Source organism: Callithrix jacchus, chromosome 8, assembly GCF_049354715.1.
Source record: "Callithrix jacchus isolate 240 chromosome 8, calJac240_pri, whole genome shotgun sequence".
Taxonomy (NCBI): domain Eukaryota; kingdom Metazoa; phylum Chordata; class Mammalia; order Primates; family Cebidae; genus Callithrix; species Callithrix jacchus.
The window spans coordinates 41,843,966-41,866,631 of NC_133509.1; the positions used below are offsets into that span (position 1 = coordinate 41,843,966).

At 34.4% G+C, this 22,666-nt stretch overlaps 1 protein-coding gene across 1 annotated transcript in view; it reads left to right on the plus strand.

The window, feature by feature from the left end:
• UNC13C (unc-13 homolog C) overlaps nt 1-22,666 on the plus strand; it is a 640,690-nt gene that overhangs the window by 116,355 nt on the left and 501,669 nt on the right. The window contains exons 2-3 of the mRNA XM_054239666.2: nt 12,066-12,088; nt 12,666-12,730. Coding sequence (XP_054095641.2) covers nt 12,066-12,088; nt 12,666-12,730 — 88 coding nt within the window. The remainder of the gene's footprint in view (nt 1-12,065; nt 12,089-12,665; nt 12,731-22,666) is intronic.

Genomic DNA, 22,666 nt, shown 5'->3' on the forward strand with positions numbered 1-22,666 from the left:
AGTGATTGAGAGATTATGTTGGATTTTGAGCTTGTATATATTTTAAAGTTTAACAAATCATATTATCTAGTACTTGTGTGTATCTGCATGGAATTTTGGTATATGTGGACCAGAGGGAAGAATCCTTCCACATGATATCTTATTTTGCCTTATTATCCAGCACACTAGAATGGATTTTTAAAAACAGAAAATAAAATTTTGATCATGTTATAGAGCATTCTCTTGCTTGAAAACATTCTATGATTCCACATTGCGATGAGGATATAATTTATATTCCTTAATACAGTAGTCTTCCTGATCCATTATTTACTTTCCGTGGTCCAAAAATATTCAATGGACAATTCCAGAAGTTAATAATGAGAAAGTTTTAAGTTGCATCCCTTCTGAGATATGTAATGAAACCTTGTGTATTCTGCTTTTTCCTGCCCAGGACATGAGGCATCCCTTTCTTTAGCATATTCACGCTGTGAGTTAGGAACTTAGTAGTTGTCTCAGTTATTAGATCTAAACAGTGTAGTATGTGTAGGATTTCATGCTATCTCTGGTTTTAGGCATGCACTGGGAATTGTGGAATCTGTCACCCCATGAATAAGGGCTAACTACTGTAAAATGTATAAGGACTTTTATGTTATGAACCCTATTCACCTTCCTTTCATGTCTTGAAATCATTTGCCATCACATTCCCATATTTCATTTCCTAACACTGTATGCTCTTTCAAGCTTCAATGCCTTTTTAAATCCTTTTTACTCTGCCAAGAATACCTTCAGCCATCTGCAAAACTCACTTCTCTCCCCTATGAGTCCTTCATAAACCCAGTGTTCTCCATGGCTGAAGAGTTAGGGGATCTCTTCTCTGTGTTCCCTTATCACTTTGTTCATATCTGTAACATCTTTATTATATTGAACTGTCATTGTGATCCAGTTTTTTAGATGACCTTTGAGGCCATAAATGAGTGGTCAATGGTATGTGAGATATGAGTTAAATCAGCATTAATCTCTCACTCAGCACTCAGTTGCATTTAGAAGTGCATCTGAAACACGCACCATCCACAGGTACTTCCTCTGCCTGGAAGCATGTACTAATTATTGATAATTCACCAGACAGTTGAAGGAATTCAATAAAAGGGAAGATAAAGTTATTTGCAGACTATCTAGCATACGGTAGGTATTCTGTAAAGGCTAATGACAACTCAGCAACCCTCTGATTACAGTAATGATTTTTTTTTGCATGTTACTGGCCCCCATGTGATGACTTTCAGGCATACTACACGTTTCAAAGTCATTTCGTTTTTAATATTGTGACAAATAGAGCAAACTATTTCCAAAGAAGATAGTAAATTATCTTATCGCCAGTGGGAATTTTATACTGTGTTCTCAATGAATATATTCACGGGGGGGATATATTCCAAGATCCCCAGTGCATGCCTAAAACCAGGGATAGCATGAAATCCTATAAATACTACACTGTTTAGATCTGATAACAGAGAGGACTAACTATGAACAGTGTATACAGCAGAAATATGCTAAAGAAAGGGGTGCCTCATGTCCTGGGCAGAGAAGTTTAAACTTAGAGTAAAGAAGTTTAAGGGAATTCCTAAGCTAGATAGGATGGAACTCAATTTACATATAAACTTGGAGATCTCCTCTATTCAAATTTTCTTCAAAAAGTGTTATAATAGAGGTAAAATATTAAGGGAGGAAATACAGCATTTTTACTTTTATCTTAGAAGACTGTAAATTGACTATATATATATATCTTAATTTTAAATGTAGGCATTAGGTATTATAAATATTTATTTTTGGTGGTAACTGGTGATTAATCATTCCTTGTTTTAGTGAAAACTTACTACACATACCAAAAGTTAATTATAGAGTTTAGAACTAGAAGGTGTAGATAGATGCTGGTCAAATCTTCTTACTGCACTTACATATGAAGGAGAACTGAGGGTTAGGAAGGTGACATGTTTCCTTAGATTACATTCAGATTTACTTCTTGGGGATGCTCACACAAGAACCTCTAATGGGTCTAATACACAGGAGGCACACATATATTATTTGTGTTTCTATATACTCAGAATTTTGGTTTTGTAGGTTATCATGCAGTGTGGTTGAATAGAATAGTGCTGTTCACCTAGTAAATATTTTATCAGTTTTTTTATTTTAAATTGCTTATGGAATTTGAAGACATTAAAAATGGACAGCCACTGCAACCTTCCTTGAATCCCATTTATAGGGGTGGTTTCACTATCAAGTAGATGAATGCACTGTGGTCCCACATTAACGACATTAAACTGCTGAGCTGCAAAATGAACTTGTGAGATGATATGTTCCTTCTAAGACTAGGAACATTGGGAGCAGCATTATAGGGAGTACCCAGCATGTAATTGCAGACACTTTACCACAATTTTACAAATCAAAACAGCTGTATGTAGAATAAAAGCCAATCTATCAGGAAACAAAAGCTGTGTGTGTATGTATATGTATTTACTTTAGCTATCTATATGTGTAATGTCTGTATATACATATATGATTATGTGCATATGTATATATGCATATATCTTTTATATATATTACACTGCTTCTAGAGTTATATCCAGGATTTTTGCCTATTGTATACATTTCACATTTTATTCTTTCCCCAGCTTTATTAAGGCATAGTTGATAATAAATTAGATATTTCAAGGTATTAAAACATAATGATTTGATATCCATATACATTGTGAAATGATTACCACAATAAAAGTAATTAATATATCGATCACTATACTGAGTTACGTGTGTGTGTGTGTATGTGTGTGTGTGGTGAGGACACTTGTGTACTATATTAACACATTTGAGAAAACAGTACAGTATTATTAACTATAGTTGTCATGCTGTGTATTAGATCCCCAGAATTTATTCATCTTAAAACTGAAAGTTTGTATACTTTGACCAAAAACTCATTTTCCCCACCCCCAGCCCTGGCAACGATTATTGTATTTTCAGCTTTTATAAGTTAAGGGTTTGTGTGTGTGTGTGTGTGTGTGTGTGTGTGAGAGAGAGAGAGAGAGAGAGAGAGATTTCATTTATAAGTGAAATCATATTTGTCTTTCTTTTTCCGCCTTATTTCATTTAGTATATGTCCTCTAGATTAATCAATCTTGTCATAAATGGCAGGATCTTTTTTCTTTATAATGGCTAAATAATCATCTGTGTGTGCGCGTGTGTGTGTACATATATATACACATAATATTGTCTTCATCTGCTGACAATTAGATTGTTTTAATATCTTGGCTCTGGTGAATAATCCTGCAATGAATATGCCAGCACAGATACCTTTTCAACATACTGATCTCATTTTGTTTAAACTTTTACCTATAAGTGAGATTGCTGGATTATTATGGTAGTTCTGTTTTTGAGGAGCCTCCATACTGCTTTACTTAATGGATGTACAACTTACATTTCCACTATCAATATACAAGTGTTCCCTTTTGTCCACACCATTACCAACACTTTATCTCTTGTGTTTTAATTATAACCATTCTAGCAGGTGTGAGGTGATACCGAATTGTGGCTTTGATTTACATTTCTCTGCTGATTGATGATACTGAGCACCTTTTAAAATGTTTATTAGCCATTAACGTCTTTTTGGAAAAAATGTCTGTTTAGACCCCTTGCCAACTTATTAGTCAAGGTGTTTGTAATTTTGGTATTGAGTTTTAAGAGTTTCTTATATATTTTGAATATTAACTCTTTATCAGACATATAATTTGAAAATATTTTCTCCCATTTCATAGATTTCCTTTTCATTTTCCCAGTTCTTACTTTTGCTAGGAAAATTTTGTTAGTTTGATAAACCCCTGTTTATTTTTTTTTTTATTGTTTGAGTTTTCAGTGTCATGTCCAAAGAAAGTATTGCTATCATTGCCAATATATTGCCAATGGTAAATTTTCCTTAAACTTTATCTTGGAGCTTTATGGTTTCAGGTCCTACATTTAAGAATCCATTCCAAGTTCCAGTTGTTTTCTTTTACATATAGATATCTAATTTTTCCAATACCATTTATTGAAGAGATAGCCCTTTCCCCATGGTGCATTCTTGGCACCTTCATCAAATAGTAGTTTGCCATATATCAGTGGTTTTATTTCTGAGCTCTCTCTTCTGTTCCATCAGTCTATGTGTCTATTCTTATGCTCTTACCATATTGTTTTAATTACTGTAGTCTTGTGATATAGCTTAAAATTGGGACAAATCATGCCCCAGCTTCGTTCTTTTTCCTCAAGATTGCTTGGGCTATGTGGGGCTTTTTTATGGTTCTATGAAAGTTTTAGATTTTTTTTTTCTATTCCTGTAAAAAAGGCCATCAGAATTTTGGTAGGGATTTCTTTGAATCTGTAAGCCTTTGAAAAAAGGCATTGGGATTTTGGTAGAGATTCCTTTGAAGCTGTAGGTCACTTAAAATGCAAGCATTTTAAGAATATCAATTTTTCCAACACAAGCAAACTAAACGTCTTTCCATTTATTAGTGTTTCTTCACTTCTTTCATTGATGTCTTATAGTTTTCAGTGTAGACTTATAGTTTCCAGTGTACAGATCTTTCACCTCCTTCATTAAATGTATATCTAAGTATTTAAAATTTTGATATTGTAATGGTAGTTTTAAAAATGTCTTTTTTAAGACAGGGTCTCACTCTGTCACTGAAGCTGGAGTGCAATGGTGTAACCACTGCTAACTACAGCTTTGACATCCCAGCCTCAGGTGATCTTCCCACATCAACCTCCTGAGTAGCTGGGGCTACAGGCATGTGCCACCATGCCCTGCATTTTTTTAATTGTCGAGATGGGTTTTCCCATGTTGCCTAGCTACTTTAAAATTCTTTTTCAGATAGTTTGTTATTCAGTGAATAGATTTTTTAAAAGTCATGACACTTAAAATTTGTTTATTAGTTTAAAGATTTCGGTGGCATCTTTAGGGTTTTCTATACATGAGATATTGTCAACATAAACAGAAACAATTTACTGCTTCGTTTTTTTATTTAGAAGCTATTTATTTATTTATGCCTTATTTCTCTGGAGAGAACTTCTAGTACTAGGCTGGATAGAAGCTGTGAGAGTGGGAGCCCTTGTCTTGTTTCTGATATTAGGAGAAAATCTTTCAGCCTTTCACTGTTGAGTATGATGTTATCTGTGGGCTTATTGTATATGGCTTATATTATGTACAGGTACATTCCCTCTATACTTAATTTGTTGAGAGTTTTTATCATGAAAGTACATTGAATTTTGTCAAAGGCTTTGCTGTATCTCTTTAGATGCTTATATAATTTTTATCCTTCATTCTTTTATTTTGGTGTATTGCTTTTTTTTTTCTTTTTTTAAAGACAGGATCTTACTTTGTCTTCCAGGCTAGAGTACATTGGCACATTCTAGGCTCATACAGCCTTGATCTCCTGGTCTCAATCAATCCTCCCATATCAGCCTCACAAGTAGCTGAGAGTAGAGCTATATGTGACCATAACTGGCTAATTTTTGTATTTTTAGTAGAGATGGTATCTCGCCCCAGGTAGTATTGTCCATGCTGGTGTTGAACTCCTGGACTCTAGTGATCTGCCCACTTGGGCCTCCCAAAGTGTTTGGATTACAGGGACGAGCCACTGCACCCATCTATTTGTGACATTTATTGATTTAAGTTCATTGAAACATTCTTGTATCCCAGGGATGTATTTCACTGGATCATGATACATGATCTTTTTACTGTGCCATTGAATTTGGTTTGCTAGTATTTTGTTGAAAACTTTTTGCATCCATGTTCAGCAGGAATAGTGGCCTCTAATTTTCTTATAGAATCCTTGTCTGGCTTTGATGTGAGTAATGCTGGCCTTTAAAATTAGGTATAAGTGTTATCTCTTCTTTGATTTTTTTTTTTGGAAGAGTTTGAGAAATATTGGTGTTAAATCTTGGTACACAATGAAGCTATCTTGTAATGAGCTTTTCTTTGTTGAAAAATTATTGATGACTACGCCCATGTCATTACTTATTATTGGTCTGCTCCAATTTGCTCTTTCTTTGTTATTCAATATTGGTATGTTGTATGTTCTGGTAATTTTCCCATTTCTTCCAGGTTATTCAATTTGATGGCATGTAATCTTGGTAGTCTCTTGTGATCCTTTGTAGTTTTCTGCTACCAGTTGTAATGTTGCTCTTCCATTTGTAATTTTACTTCATCCATTTCCCTTATTTTCTTGGTGAGTCTAGCTAAGGGTTTGACAAATTTGTTTACATTTTCAAAATAAACCCTCTTAGTTTAATCTATCTTTTTCATTGTCATTGTAGTCTGTTTCATTTATTTCTTCTGCAATCTTTTTTTTTTTTTTTTTGAGACAGAGTCGTGCTCTGTCGCCAGGCACCAGATGCCAGGCTGGAGTGCAGTAGCATGGCACGATCTCGGCTCACTGAAACCTCTGCCTCCCGGGTTCAAGGAATTCTCCTGCCTCAGTCTCCTGAGTAGCTGGGACTACGGGTGTGCGCCACCATGCCTGGCTAATTTTTGTATTTTTAATAGAGACGGGGTTTCACCGTGTTAGTCAGGGTGGTCTTAATTTCTTGACCTCATGATCTGTCCACCTTGGGCTCCCAAAGTGCTGGGATTACAGGCGCTGTAGTCTTTATTAGTACATTAGTTCTGCTGACATTGGGTTTAGTTTGTTTTGTTTTCTATCTAGTTCTGTGAATTATAAATTTAGGTTGTTTGAGACTTTTTTTAAATGTGGGTATTTATCACTATATCCCTCTTAGAACTGTTTTGTTGCATCCCATAAGTTTTGGTATATTGTGTTTCTATTTTTATTTGTCTCTAAATGTTTATTTCACCTTTGACCCATTGGTTCTTCGGGACTGTGTTGTTTTATTTCCTCATATTTGTGGATGTTCTAAAATTCTTCCAGTTATTGATTTCTACTTTCAACCATTGTGGTCAGAAAAGACACTTGATATTATTTCCATCTTCAAATTTGTTAAGATGTGTTTTGTGGCTTGAAGACTTTTCCAAAATGTACACTCTATAGGAATATATATTCTGCTGCTGTTGGATAAAATATTGCATCATTTAAAATTTTTTAAACAATAACAGAATCTTGGAAAATATATAATATGAATAAATATATTAACCTATTACTTTAGATTAACAATGTTATGGTGATGTTCTTTTCAAGTCTTTTTTTATATATAACTTTTTTTTTTAATATAACCACCTTATAACCTTAAGTAACCTCAAGCATGAGGTAACTTCTCAATTTTTATTTTATACATCATAAACATTTTCTGTATTTTTATTTAGTCTCTGTATGCATTGATTTTAATGGTCACAGATTATTGCATCAAAGTCATAGTACATAATTTCAACCTGGAATTCTACATTTGATCATATAAGCTTTTCCAATTTTTTGTAGTAAATAATAAAACAGTGCCAATCTTAACACATTTTTTCTTTAGTATTTAAATTATATGTTTGCCAGGGTTACCATAATGTAGTATCAAAAATTAAGGGAGTTAAAATACCAGAAATTTGTTCTCAAAGTTCTGGAGTCTGAACATCTACTATCAAGGTATTGGCAGGGCCATATTCCCACTGAAGGAACTAGGGGAGAATCTGTTGAGTCTTCTCCCCAGGTTTCTGGGAGTTGTTTGGCTTGTGGAAGCATAACTAATCTTTACTTGATATTATCGTGTATGCATCCGTCTCCAAATTTCTCCTATTTTTTTTTATTTTTTAGACAAAGTCTCACTCTGTTGTCAGGCTGGAGTGCAGTGGTGCGATCTCGACTCACTGAAGCTTCCACCTCATGGGTTCAAGCAATTCTCATGCCTCAGCCTCCTAAGTAGCTGGGATTACAGACATTCACCACCACGCCCAGCTGCTTTTTGTATTTTTAGTGGAAAATGGGTTTCACTATGTTGGTCAGACTGGTCTCAAACTCCTGACCTCATGATCTGCCCATCTTGGCCTCCCAAAATGCTGGGATTATAGGCATGAGCCATCACACCTGGCCCAAATTTTCCCTTTTTATAATAACACCAGTTACATTAAATTAAGAGTCCACCCTGCTCTAGTATGGCCTATTTTAACTAATTAGATCTGCAATGGTCCTGTTTCTAAACAAGGCCACATTGTGAAGTATGGGGGGTTAGGACTTCAACGTTTAAATTGCGGGAAGCAGGACACAATTCAATTCATAACAAAAAAAATTTTCTTAGCACCAGTTTCCAAAAATGGAATTTCCATGTCAACACAGTCTATTGATAGACATCTTTTGAAAGCTTTTTAAAACTTATAACAATTTTCATACTTATAAACTATGCATGATAGTATTTGATTAATAATATTCTCAACAGCCTTGGGGATTATTTTTAATATTATTAAAATAAATGTCTTTAATCTTTGTTAATTTTATAATTATTAGGTGTAGTCTTAGTAAAATGTGTATTTTGTATGTGTATTTACCATTGTTGCATTTTAATTTGTCAATTATCTATTGTCTAAATTTAAAAATCTCATTCCATAGGTTTAATAAATATTCCTTTCTCATTTTACTTTTCTTTCTTTCTTTCTTCTATGTTTAAATCTTTAATGAATGTGGAACTTGGTGGCATATATATGAGATGAGGATTCAGATGAATATTATAGATATTTAACCTGTTGTCTAAGCACCATTTACTGACTAGTAACTTCTCTCTGTCTTTAATAAAAATGTTTTCTTTTGTAGTCATTAAATTCTTGAGTATAAGGGTATCTTAGTTATATTTTGTGTTTCACTATTAATGTATTATTTTGCTAGGATCATAATATTTTATGTTTTATAAATTATTAATATTTTTATATATTCATCTCATAATGCTTCTTTTACAAAGTCTTAGATATTTTTACTCATTTATTAATCCAGTTACACTTAAAATTGTTAAAATTTTAAGTTACAGCAGTTTGCCTTTAGGATCTCAACTGTCACATCTACAAATCTATTATATTATTATTCATTCTTGCTATATAGAAAAATGAAATATTTTCCTTTGTTCAGATTTTTAGATATTCCATGAAGTGGTATAGCATATTAAGATTGTCCATTCCATGTTTAAGACATGTTTATTGGTTATCTTCTATATTTCTAGAATCTGGTAAAAGCAAAAGAGAGAGAGAGACATTAAGAGACAGACTACCATCAAGGAGCTCAAATTCGGAAAGGATTGCAGATAAGGAAACTGGCAAAGCATGAAGATTAGCAAAGAGAAATACACAGTGCACAATACTGAACACAGGATGACAGCAGGGAGAAGTGTCACAAGTTTTCAGAAGGAGGGGGTTGTGCTACAGTGAGTTTTGGGACATGAGAGGCAGTTAGCTAGATGAGGATGGAGAACAGTTGTTTTATAGGAAGGAAGCAGCAGTGCAAAGGCACGTAGATTTCAAAAAGCATGGCACAGAAATGTAACTTCAAGAATTTAATTGTAACTGAAGTTTATGATGTGAATGAGATATAATGAGTGATGAGACTGCATTTCATAGGAATTTGATGTTCTTTCATGCGGGCACTGTGTGTCTTTTGTGGATTTTAAGGAGAGTGACATAATTTTATCATTTTTAGAAAGATTTCAGAGCAGGATACAACAGGGAGACAAGAAAGTAGTCAAAATGAACAAAAAAAGGTTCATTGGCAATAAATATGTTCAATGAATGAATGAAACATTGAAAAAAATCAGTGTATTACCAGATGTAATAGCTGAAAGTACTTGGTGACCTTGTTAAGATTATGTTTATTTACTGGGATGGTTGAGATGGAAGACAGATATCAATTGGAGATAATGAATACAAATCACTCATTCAAAATATTGTGTATTTGAAATCAGATTTTATTTCATTGTTTTTCAAAAATAGTTATTGATACTATATAGGAAATAATATTATTATTTTGTTTATGGGTTGACTAGTTACTCTTGGTTATTTTAATAGTTTTCCATGTGATTTTGTATGTTTTGATTAATAGGCACAAAGTTTTAATTCTTGTAAAAATACTTTCCTATTTTGCCTTCTATATTTATATAGTTTATTTTCATTGGTTTTAATATATTGGTCTCAGTTTTCAGAAAGAAGTGAAAATGATGTTTTTAGATAGTTTTGTTTTCTTTTTCTGATGATAGCAATCCCCTAATATTTCACACATAAATTGCTGACTTTAGTAGTAAGAGTTTTTTTTTTAACATATTAAACTTATAGAAGACCCATTCTACTCCTATTTTAAGGAAGTTTAGAAAAACTACAAGGTTTTGATTTTTTATCAAATGACTTTTTGCCCAGTATGAAAATTAACATATGTGTTTACTGTCCAATTGATATGTCATATTAAATCAGTCATTTCTTTATCTTGAATCATTCTTCAGGAACAATTTTCTTAGATATGGTATATAATTCTTTTGCAACAATGCTGAATTTTATTTGCTTTATTTATTTTATATAGTATTATAAAATAATTATGGCCATAAGTAAGATTTGCTTTAATACTTTAAAGTACATTTTACGAGGCCAGGTGCGGTGGCTCACGCCTGTAATCCCAGCACTTTGGGAGGCCAAGGCGGGTGGATCACGAGGTCAAGAGATCGAGACCATCCTGGTCAACATAGTGAAACCCCGTCTCTACTAAAAATACAAAAAAATAGCTGGGCACGGTGGTGCGTGCCTGTAATCCCAGCTACTCAGGAGGCTGAGGCAAGAGAATCGCCTGAACCCAGGAGGCGGAGGTTGCGGTGAGCCGAGATCGTGCCATTGCACTCCAGCCTGGGTAACGAGAGAAACTCTGTCTCAAAAAAAAAAAAAGTACATTTTACCCTGTTTTGCATTTGAAGATACAACCCTGAGATACTGTAAAATCTGCATCAAGACTTTTTTTATGATAGTTAAGCAATCTATACTTGATGAGTCAAGAAGAGTAATTCATTTCAGATTTTCATCAGTATGGGTCGTCATTGAGCTACATGACCTTGAACAAATTTTAATCTTTCTAGTGCTCATTTATATAAACAAGGGGTTTGAACTAAATCTCTGGGTTCACGCCAGCTCTAGCATTTTGCCAATTTTTATCCATGAAGAAGATTCTCCAGTTTTATGCTAATAAGCAAAGATGAATTAATAAGTTTCAGAGCAATAGTACTGCTTAAGGTAGTAATAGATTATACCCTATGACCAGGCAATTTTAAATCTGGGTTTAAAAAATGATGACTCAGTAGTCCATTCTCCATATCCTTGGGTCTGTGAGCAGTTAGACCAGAAAAATATTGGCCCTATGATTTATGTTAAATTGCATCTGAAGGCTGTTGAGCAAGCACACTTCACTGTTCTGTTCAGCTCACTTGAAACATTAGATGTAAAGAGCACCAACTGGGAGATTGGGAGCCATGAATTTGTGTCCCTCTTCTGCCATTTACTAGCTTTGTGATCTTAATCAAGCCACTTAACCTCCTTAGACATCAGTTTTCTTAATGGTAAGATGGAATCAAATTAATCCTTTAGCTTGTAAGCTCTATCATATGAGAAGCCATACATAAATAATCTCTTAATAAAGCAACTTTAATCCATAAGGTCATCTGATGTTTACTTTCCCAAATATTGATCTCAACTGATTCTGTCAACAATGTTGTGAGGCAATTAGTCAAAGTATTTTTTATCTTATTTCAGAGTTGGGTCTAGACTCTTGACTCCAAAGAATTTGGTAGCTTACCCAATGTGTCTAGTAAGTGGCAGAGTGCCAGCTGGAGCCCAGGACTTCTGATTCTTCAACTGTGTTCTTTTTTTAATATGTCACATTGTCTTTCATTAAATCCTATAATCACTTTTATACTTTTCAAGCCTTCTATTACATTTTCCAGCTCTTTAAATTATGAGAACCAACTATCCTTGTTCCCTTGGGGCTCAACCTTGAAACTCTTGTTTATTTCTAATTTTAAACAATATAACCTATAATACTTTGTTCATGTATGTATTTAAATGATTTCTTGAAAAGTACTCCATCTAACATTTATTCCTTCTTTTCCTGATTCTCTTTCAGACAGCAGTTCTGTGGATGAAAAGGTTTTAAATCATACTTATTCTTCCCTCCTGAGGGATCTTGTCTTTTGTACATGTTTGTTTGTGACATATTAGACCTGTTTGATTCCTGTTTTAGTTTTGAAATGTGCATGTTATCCCAGCTTTTTATTATTTGGTTGTCCTTTAAGTGTGCCCCTGATATGTTGCATTTATGGAGAGGTCACATCTTGCCAGCTGCGCTTACCTTAGCTATACTTGCCAACCTAGGGGTCTGCTACGGTCAAACACAGCATCTTTTCTTAAGTCTGGCTAGTCATGACCTTCCTGACTGATTCATGATCTTCACTGCACATATCAAGTTTTAAGGGTAAATAGTATTTGGAATATGATATATTTTCCTGGACTCTGCCATTGCATTTGTTTAAATGCTGACTGCTAATTTCAAAATCTCTACTCATAAAAACACAGTAGCTTTGACTTGGAGCTGACCCTGCTTAGCGTCTGTCATACCAGGTGTTACATGTGTAGTGCAGTTGACCTGTGTCCCGCTCTCATGTACAGAAAACAGTAGTGTGCTAAAAGCTTGTTTGTTTTGTTTTTCTCTCACTCTTCATTTAAGGCTCGAATAGTAAGTGGCAGTGATTTGGATGCTTACAAATTCTCTGCACTCCAGTTGTGTGGTGGGTAAGTACTGTCATACATACCTTCCTGATTTATTTCATTCATAGATAGCTTGGCTGTGCTCTCAATGTGTATGCTTTGAATGCAGGATGTTGCATGATCAGCTTCATTGTTGCTTTTTTTCACAGTAAAGTCAATATTATATTGTTTAAAATAATGTAATATGTATCAACCATAAAACAATTCAAAAGATATGAATATGTGTATAGTGTGTGTGTGTGTGTGTGTGTGTGTGTGTGTGTGTGTGTGTGTGTATGTAAAGACTAGGCATGGTGGCTCATGCCTGTAATCCCAGCTCTTTGGGATGCCAAGGCATGTGGATCACCTGAGGTTGGAAGTTCAAGATTAGCCAGAACAACATGGAGAAACCTTGTCTCTACCAAAAACAAAAAATAATAAAATAAAAATTAGCCAGTCCTGATGGTACATAGCTGTAATCCAAGTTACTTGAGAGGCTGAGGGAGAAGAATCACCTGAACCTGGGAGGTGGAGATTGCAGTGAGCCGGGATCATGCCATTGCACTCAAGCCTGGGCAACAAGAGCCAAACTCCATCTTAAAAAAAAAAAATAAAGTCAAAATAACCTGACCAGTTTAACTGTTAACGTTATCATTACATAGCCAAATTAAACCACATAATTTTACATAAATAAATTCATATTGATACAATTATCTCTTTCAATTTGCTTGTTTGCATTTAATGATATATATGCATGAACATTTTTTATCTCAATAATTCAATGAATGTAATCTATATTATCTTTTTCCACATTATTTTACTTCTATTTTATTCTATAACATCTATTTATTAATTCAACATATAATGCTCATTTGCTAGACATCTGTTTACTAGAAGTGTACCGAAGAAAAATGAACTTTTCTTTGTTAAGGAATTTCCCACTCATATTTCAGTCTCCATCTACTACCTCAAAATGTATAAGGTCAGGGGTCAGACATAGCTTTTTTCTGCCTATTCTTGACTTTCATAAAGCTTAATACACTGTTTTATTATAGAGCTTATTACACTAAAGGTATTTGATTATAACTAGTTTTCATTATTAAAATGTGAATCCTCTGAGGAAGGTTTATTTGTTCATCAACATATTTTCTTTTTTAATTTTACTTCAAGTTTAATTACATGTGTAAAACTTGCAGGATTGTTGCATAGGTACACACATGCCACTACATCAGGCATTTCTCCCAATGTTATCCCTCCTCAACCTCCCCACCCCCTGCTATCCCTCCCCATCCCACACCCCTCAACAGACCGTAGTGTGTGATATTCCCTTCCCTGTGTCCATGTGTTCTCATTATTCAACACCCATTCATGAGTGAGAATAGGTATTTTTGATTTTCTGTTCTTGTGTCAGTTTGCTGAGAATGATGGTTTCCAGCTTCATCCATGTCCCTGCAAAGGACATGAACTCATCCTTTTTCAGGGCTCCATAGTATTCCATGGTGTGTATGTGCCTCATTTTCTTTATCATTGATGGGCATTTGGGTTAGTTTCAGGTCTTTTACAATATATTATTATTTTTTACAGTTGCATAGTATTACATTTAACATACGTATCAAAGTATTTAAGATTTAATTACAAAAATAGTGTATAAAATTTATTTTCTATGTAAAAAATTCAAGCAGTGTCATCTTTAATGCTAACACTTACACACTGGTATTAGTGTGGCATGAATGTTCATAGGCATTTTTCTGAGTGTTTGCAATACATGTCTATGTTCATATAAAATAGTTTTGACATTGTGTTTTTTTTTTCATTTTAATGTAAAACAGTCCACTCTGTGTAAAGAAGTAGGCATGAATTTGATGCTGACTTTGTATCTGGTGCTGTTATAATTGTTCTCTATATAATGACTCAATCTTTACAATGGCCGTATAAGGTAAGTACTATCTTGACTCTCATTTTACAAATGAGGAAACTAATCCACAAAATGCTTAAGAAATGTTCCCTTAAGACAGCTAGTGAGTGGCAAAGTCGGTATTCAAATTTATCTAATTCCAGAGTCTATAATCTCAGCCTAAATGCTACATTGCCTCTGCAACTTGCTGTTTTTTTCCCATTAATAACAAATGCCTTGCAAAATTTTCTACTTTATTATTTCGAAGTGATGCAAATAGTTGAAAACGTTTATACAACATTTTATATTATTCTTTTGGTGAATTTTCAAAATTATTTCTAATTCATAATTGTAAATTATGACATAATTATAGATGCTACTATAGGAAATATAATAGATTTTGAAAGTGTAATTTGTGGATCAAAGCTTATACACAGTTTGTATATTCACATATACCTTTTTATGTTAATATATATGTAGATCTCTCTATATAATTTATTATATATCTACAGAGATTTTTTTTTTAATTGAGACTGGGTTTTGCCATGTTGTCCAGGCTGGTCTTGAACTTCTGAACTCAGACGATTTACCCACCTTGGCCTCCCCAGGTGCTGGAATTACATACATGAGCCACTGTGCCTGGCCAATAATTTAAATATATATACATATATATGTATATTAGATATTTTATAAATGTTGACATTTGAATAAATTTGTGTACAGTATAAATAGAAGCAAAATTTAGAGCCTTGTTTTAGTTTTTTATCTTGGCAAAAAACACACAGTGTTTTATTATTCACAGTTCTGTTTTATAATACACTCATTTATATTATTCACAGTTCTGTTTTATAATACACTCCTTTATATTATTCACAGTTCTGTTTTATAATACACTCATTTATATTATTCACAGTTCTGTTTTATAATACACTCATTTTTTGAAAATCAATTTCTTGTTAAATACATCCACGTGTCACCGATTTTAAGTAAAATATTTGTAAGATTTAAAGTTTGAAATTTAAAGCTTCTACAAATTAATATATGTATCATTTTTATTTTTATTTTTCCATATAGAAGTGATTAAGATGTTATTTCTGTTAATTCTCTAATTTCAATGTCCTTAAAATAAATATGTGAAGAATTACTCTCTTTCATATTTTAATGTCATAGTAATTTAAGTAAGTTATAAAAGCCGCTGAGGTAAAAGATCACTATAAATTATACAGAGAAATTCAGGTAATAAATAGACTACTCTGTATACTACAGTACTGTGAATACTGTGTCTTGAAATTTACCAGCAATAATAATTTGACAACTAAATGAAATATTTGTCTTAGGAAATAATTAAGTTGAATTCTAATTTAATTATGAAAAATGTTGTTACATAGTGTCATGTACCTGGAGGTTTATCTAAGTTTATGATGTTATAGATTATACGTCTCCTCCTCACCTACAGCATCTATCACTTTGTAAAAATTTGATTTGCTCTAACTCCTTTCTGAATATGGACTTTATCCCTTTCAGAGCAGCAGAGTTAATCTACAATCATGCTTTTGTTAAGCACATGCAGTATAAATGACTGGCTAAAATAGTTCCTCTTTACATTTTGAATAGATCTTTCCACATTGTTATATTTTCTGAAAATGCTTCTTTCAATGACTTTCTAACGGATTTTGGAACTGTGATAGTATGGGAAAGGGTTGATAATTTTCAGTCATCAAGATAATTTGTCATTGCCTGAATGCTTATTTTCTCTTAAAGAACCTGAAGGGTACATTTACATATGAGCCTTTAATCACAAGCTCTTTCAGAAAGATGTGCTTATTTTACTTTTTCTATAAATATTTTTAAAATAAAATACTATTTAAATATCACAAGTTATATTATCCTAAAAAAAACTAAGACTAGAGCACACTTTCAAAATACAGAGTCATTGCTTTTTTATGACAATGCTGCTAAATCTTTCAGTTTTCTACCTTTTCCATCCTTAATCAGTTCAGAGCCAAACCACATTCATCCTTCCCTTATTCTCCTCAAATGTCTATGAACGAATAATCTATACACACTAAAACCAAATTGTTAAGCTATATACACTGAAACCAGATACTGAAATTAATAACTCTTCTTTCTGATTTCTGCTTAGCTCTCTGTACATTTCCTGTAAGTGTTGCCAGAAAAGACATGACAAATTTCACTCTGTTTTTCCTATTTGTCACATTAAAAATTCAGTCAAGCTCTGGGGAAAAACTGGAAGAGAGAGAGAGAAGAGGTGAACAGAAAAACAAAGGAAGCAGGAGAAAGTGATAAGAATGCATGTTTTGGTGAAATCAGTGAATTTAACATTTATACTCTTTAGTGGTTTTATAAGATTTTGTTAACTTTTGTCATCTATGCAAGCAAAGAGTTACAAAGAGAGCACACAGGACCACAGTATGGAAAGTACACAAGGTTTATTGGGCAGAAATGTCTCAGTGATAGAATGAAGAGACAGCAGAAGTAGGTGAGAAGAGCCTTTGGACCATGACACAGTTCAGATATTTGAAAAAGTGTATGGAGCAGGAAAAAGAATTGGGTATGAAAAGTCTGAAATTGACTATAATGAGGCTAAAAGAAAGTCATTCAGACAAATGGAGAGAGAAGTTTGCTTATTAGAGGAGTCTTTCATTGGGTACAAGTAGCCAGCTCTATTATCTCCAGCAAGTTTAGCCATTGGTTGGGAGCAGCTTGGGGAGAGTGTAGCCTTGGTGTGAATGCTGCAGATATGGGAGGTGTGGCAGCTGGAGTCTCTCACCCAGCTATCCTGCTGTCAGTGGATTCTCTGTAATGGATATCTGAGTCATACATGCCCATGGTTACCCAGTATCAATTTGATGAAACTACTTTATTAACTGATAGTGAACAAAGTCACATGAGTACCTTCTCCAAATGTGAAACATGTTTTTAAATAGCATAACACTCCTTTGGTACATTGATGGAATATGACTTAAGTTTACCTTTCCCTTGACATTTGTAGTTAGAGCTCCACTGGTTGAATTATAAGAAGCATTGCAAGGTGTGTGTGTGTGTGTGTGTGTGTTCTCAAAGTACCAGCCTTGCCTGCACCAGAATTTGGACAAGTCTATTAAACAGTTGTGGGATTAGGGAAAAACAGTTTGGGGAGGATATTATCATCTTTATTTTCTTTTTTAGTCATTAAAGTTCTTCTCTGCAGTACGGTTCTCATGGCACGAAGTTCCTTGAGCCTATGTGAAGCAAGGTTCATCCTCTGTCCATGGTTCTGAACTAGGCTGGTGACTTCTAGTCAATGTCTACCAGAATTATTGAACCTTATCAGGAACGAGGCAGTGGTTACAGAAGTGCAATAATACAGAGAGAGAGACAAAAATGAAGAGACACTGTTGAATGGAGGGACGCTGACATATTGTTAAATTTAAAAAAAACTTATTTTTTGACTACATTTTCAAACAGTTACGATTACCAAAAAATAAAATAGTAATAATAATAAGCATATGCTGAGATTTCCAAGATTGTTCAATTATCACCAGAAACAACTATCTTGGTAAATGTGAATAACCCAATTTTCATCCAATGTCCTATACAATTCTATTGTTTTTCTTTAATTTTCCTTAGTTAAAATATCAATTTTGTTACAGTTATAGAAACCAATGTCAATTAGGTTGTTCAACATATGATAAAAGGTGGCTTAATATATTTTTAATTTTCTGTCACAGTACTGACATTGCTTTGTTATTTCTCTATAAAGTTGAGAAGGATACATACTGTCTTCACACCCTCTTCCCATTCATAGTCTTGACTTTCGTGCTTAGCCAGGGCCTAAAATCTTCCATTTAGCATAGAAGATAAAGCTGTACCTACTCTCCAGAAGCTCTTCACCTAACTTTTCTCATAGTAGCAGTCTTCTTTCTCATAGCTGAGAACTTTTTATTTTAGTTATTCCTATCTAGTTTAAACATTTGATTCTTTGCTATTCCCTCAGATAACTTTCCTGTTTCTCAAGGATAAGAAATTCTCCTAAGCCTAGACATGAGCTGTCTGCTGCCCTTTCTTGTGAGTCAGAGGTTTACCCTCTATCACTATGCTTGCATGTTCTAAACCAGGTTTGCCAAATGTTAAGAAAATGACAGCCCCCACATAACACAGTGCTTTAATTATCATGACAGGTCACTGTTTGGAGGAAGGAGCTTTTGTCTTTGATATGGTTTGGCTCTGTGTCCCCACCTAGATCTCATCTCAAATTGTAATCCCCATGTTTCAAGGAGGGACCTGGTGGGAAGTGATTGGATCATGTGGGCAGTTTCCCCTATGCTGTTCTCATGATAGTGAGTTCTCATGAGATCCAGTCCTTTAAAAGTGTTTGGGATTGCCATCCCCCAGCTCTGTCTCTTCTGCTGCCATGTAAGATGTGCCTTTCTTCCCCTTTGCCTTCCACTAAGATTGTAAATTTTCTGAGGCCTCCCCAGACATGCCGGACTGTAAGTCAATTAAACCTCCTTTCTTTATAAATTAACTAGTCTCATGTTGTGTCTTTATAGCAGTGTCAAAATGGACTAATACGGCCTTTGACCTTTTAGTTAGTTATTTTTAGGAAATAGCTTCCTGAACTCCAGAGAATTTGGTATAGGAGTTTACTATAGAGTTAGGTAAGAGTGAAATGAAATAGAGATTTCTATTTATTATAGGGGTTAACAGATGCAAATGGGGTCCACTTTCATAATTCATTATTGTATAGCCAGTGAGTCACCATGCCCATATTTTTTCAACTGATTTATATTCACATTACCATTGACCTAGTTTTAGTCCTCAGTACCTTTTATTTTGTCAATTGCAAACTGATCTTCTGAGACTGATCTTCTAGCCAATCTTCCTTTGTCAGTTTCTTCTTCCACATTAAATTTAATCTCTACAGTATTAAAGATCAATCACTTTAAAGTATGGGCCTTTCAACTGAAATGTATTTAATGACTCTTCTTTTGCTTCAATGTAGGAACAGTTGGCCCTCTGTTTCCATGGGTTCTACCCTGTGGATTCAAACAGTGTTGATTGAGAATATGCTAAACAGTAATAATAAATAACAATGCAGCAATAAGAAATACAAATAAAAATAACTTATTGTCAACAACTGATAATACAGCATTTACATTGTATTTGGTAGTATAAGTAACTTAGAAATAATTTAAAGTATATGAGATGATGTGTACAGGAAATATGCAAATACTGTGCCATTTTACAGAAGGCAGTTGAGTATCTCCAGATTTTGGTCTCTGATGGGGGATCCTGGAATGAATCTCCTGTGGTTATCAAAGGATAACTGTATAGATCTTTTCACGTGGTTTTGAATATCTTTCTTGATTTCATTTCTCTCTCTTTGTACTATGGTAAAGTATTATCAATCACTGTTTTTAGTGTTCCCACTTGTGTCAGTTCTGTAGCATATATTAGTTTCATAAGTTGCATACATTTAACAAGATTCTTATCCTCCAACTTGATTTTAAATTCTTAAGGAGTTTAAAATAAGTTAACTTGCTTAAATCATTATAGGAGGAACAACCCTTGACATCTCTTGGCTAGTGTTGGGCATATTCATGCCACAAGGTAGTTGCAACTCCTAGAAAAAAGCCTCATGTGAGACTACAGGGATACCCCCAATTACAGACTCCTGATTGTATCAGTCCTGTTAGTCCTCAGCACCCTGTCTGTAGTCCTCTGGCAGAGCAAACACATAAAATCCTATGCACAAAACCTTAATCTAGGCCAAGAATTTCTTAATCAGGAAAACCAAGAGCCACAAGGCCTCCAACTTTCTAAAACCCATGAATCAAGAAGTGGTTGCTAAGCCATTAGCTTCCTGTGGTCAAGAAGACCACCTGTCTAATTTTGGCCTACCTCCAGCTCTCGCTAGTCTCAGGAACCCTTGATATCTTTTATACTTAGAAAGTCATAAGATCATTAGGTTAGCTTTTGATATCAGCCACCAAGACCAGACATTAGCTTGACTACTTCAATGTGTGAATCTATGAGTCATCACAACCACAGACCCATTTAGTGGGAAAAGTACTTTGGTACAGTATCTATGAAATTAAGATAAACTTTACTATCTATAATCTGAACCAGGCTTAGTTAAGCCATAGTTTTCTTAAGGTGGATTATAGATAATTTATTTCAGGCATGTTTTGTTCCTAAATTTATGGTGGTAAAAAATTCATGAAACTGACCCAAAAGATTAAGAAAATGGAGCTGTCATCCTGAAGGTACTAATAGCTCATAGTTCACCAAGTTGTAGATTGACACCTTTTTGATCATCTCATTTTCTAGCTTGGGAAGCTGACCCATAAGAAATTGTTCTCCAAAATCTATTTTGTACTTCTGTTATTTAATAGTGTTTAAGAATATGAAACCTCAGGCTAGTCTTCGATTGCAAGCCCAGACAACCTCCAATTTTACTCATTATATGAAAGCTACTCTTTTTATTTATTTATTTTTTCTGAGTGGGAGTCTCACTCTATCACCCAAGCTGGAGTACAGTGGCATGATCTTGGCTCACTGCAACCTCCGCATCCTGGGCTCAAGTGATTCTCCTGCCTCAGCCTCCTGAGTAGCTGGGATTAGGGGCACATGCCATCATGCCTAGCTACTTTTTTTGTATTTTAGTAGAGAGAGAGTTTCACCATATTGCCCAGGGTAGTTTCAAACTGCTGAGCTCAGGAAATTTGCCCATCTCAGCCTCCCAAAGTGCAGGGATTACAGGAGTGAGCCACAGTGCCTGACATTTATATTTCAGATCCAGAAGATTCATATGACGCCACATCCCTTTCAATCCACAGTGCAGATAATGGCTCTACTTTGGAGAGAGCTGCCATCAACTCCAACTATTCTTTAGCCAGTTCCTGGCACTGGAGCCTTCTGTAATTGATCTATACAGCACTGGTTGGCTCCTTAGAAAGGGCCTGCTTTTCCTTTCATCTTTAAGTGACTGCCAATAAAAATACACTCAAGTCTTTGCTATTGTAAACAGTGCCATAATAAAATTTCATGTACCTGTGTGGGATAACATTAGGAGAAATACTTAATTTAGATGATGGAGGGATGCAGCAAACCACCATGGCATGTATATACCCATGCAACAAACCTGCATGATTTGCACATGTACCCCAGAACATAAAGTATAATAAAATAAAATAGCACTCAATAAGAAATTTACCATTCTCTGATTTCTGTGATCCACTAACTCAGCCTCATAATATTTTAGATGTACTTCAAAAGAACCCCAAATCATGCACTTTCAAAGGACTAGCATTTGGGAAGGCCATCTCAATATTAGCAATATAATTTGCATCCCACACCCAACTCCCAAGGCCAGTCTTTTCTCAGTTAGAAAACTGAGGCCATCAACATAAGCTTAAGCATAGTACTACTTCTATTTTCTCACCCTCATGAACTCATTCGCTATTTCTTTTCTCACTCCAGGTCTATATCTCAAGCCAGTGTTAGCACTCTCTTCTGGCTTTGAGTATCACAGGAGTGCCAACTTAATACAGCAGCTACCAGGGCCAATCCAGACCCAGAAAAATAAAATTCCTATTTAAGAAACTTGAAGAGAGTATATTTGTTGATGAGACAATGTGTTATACTGAAACACAATTCCTTCTCTGTGTTCAATATGCTTATTCAACATTTATATATTACTATATATTTTAGCTCTTTATATCATATACTTAATCATGACACTTAAGTCTCTAGGGCTTAAATTTATTAGGACATTAATGAATCTTAGCTACATCAGAGAGTCAAGCTTAATCTTCTAATGCCTTCCAGATATTCTTTGAAGAGTAGCAAATTAAAATTACTGATACGTCCTTTATGAAGACAGTGTTTGAGTAGTCAGTCTTAAAGTGATGCAAGTTTAGAAAATAAAGAATGTATCATCTGTTACATTGGGCAGAATAATCACTTGTGTTAGAAAATTACCAGCTATTCACTGGAAAACTTTGAAAATAACCCCATTAAATAAGATGGAAAGTGTAAGTAATACCACAGTTCCTAAACCTACTGGTTCTTTCCAAGCTGTA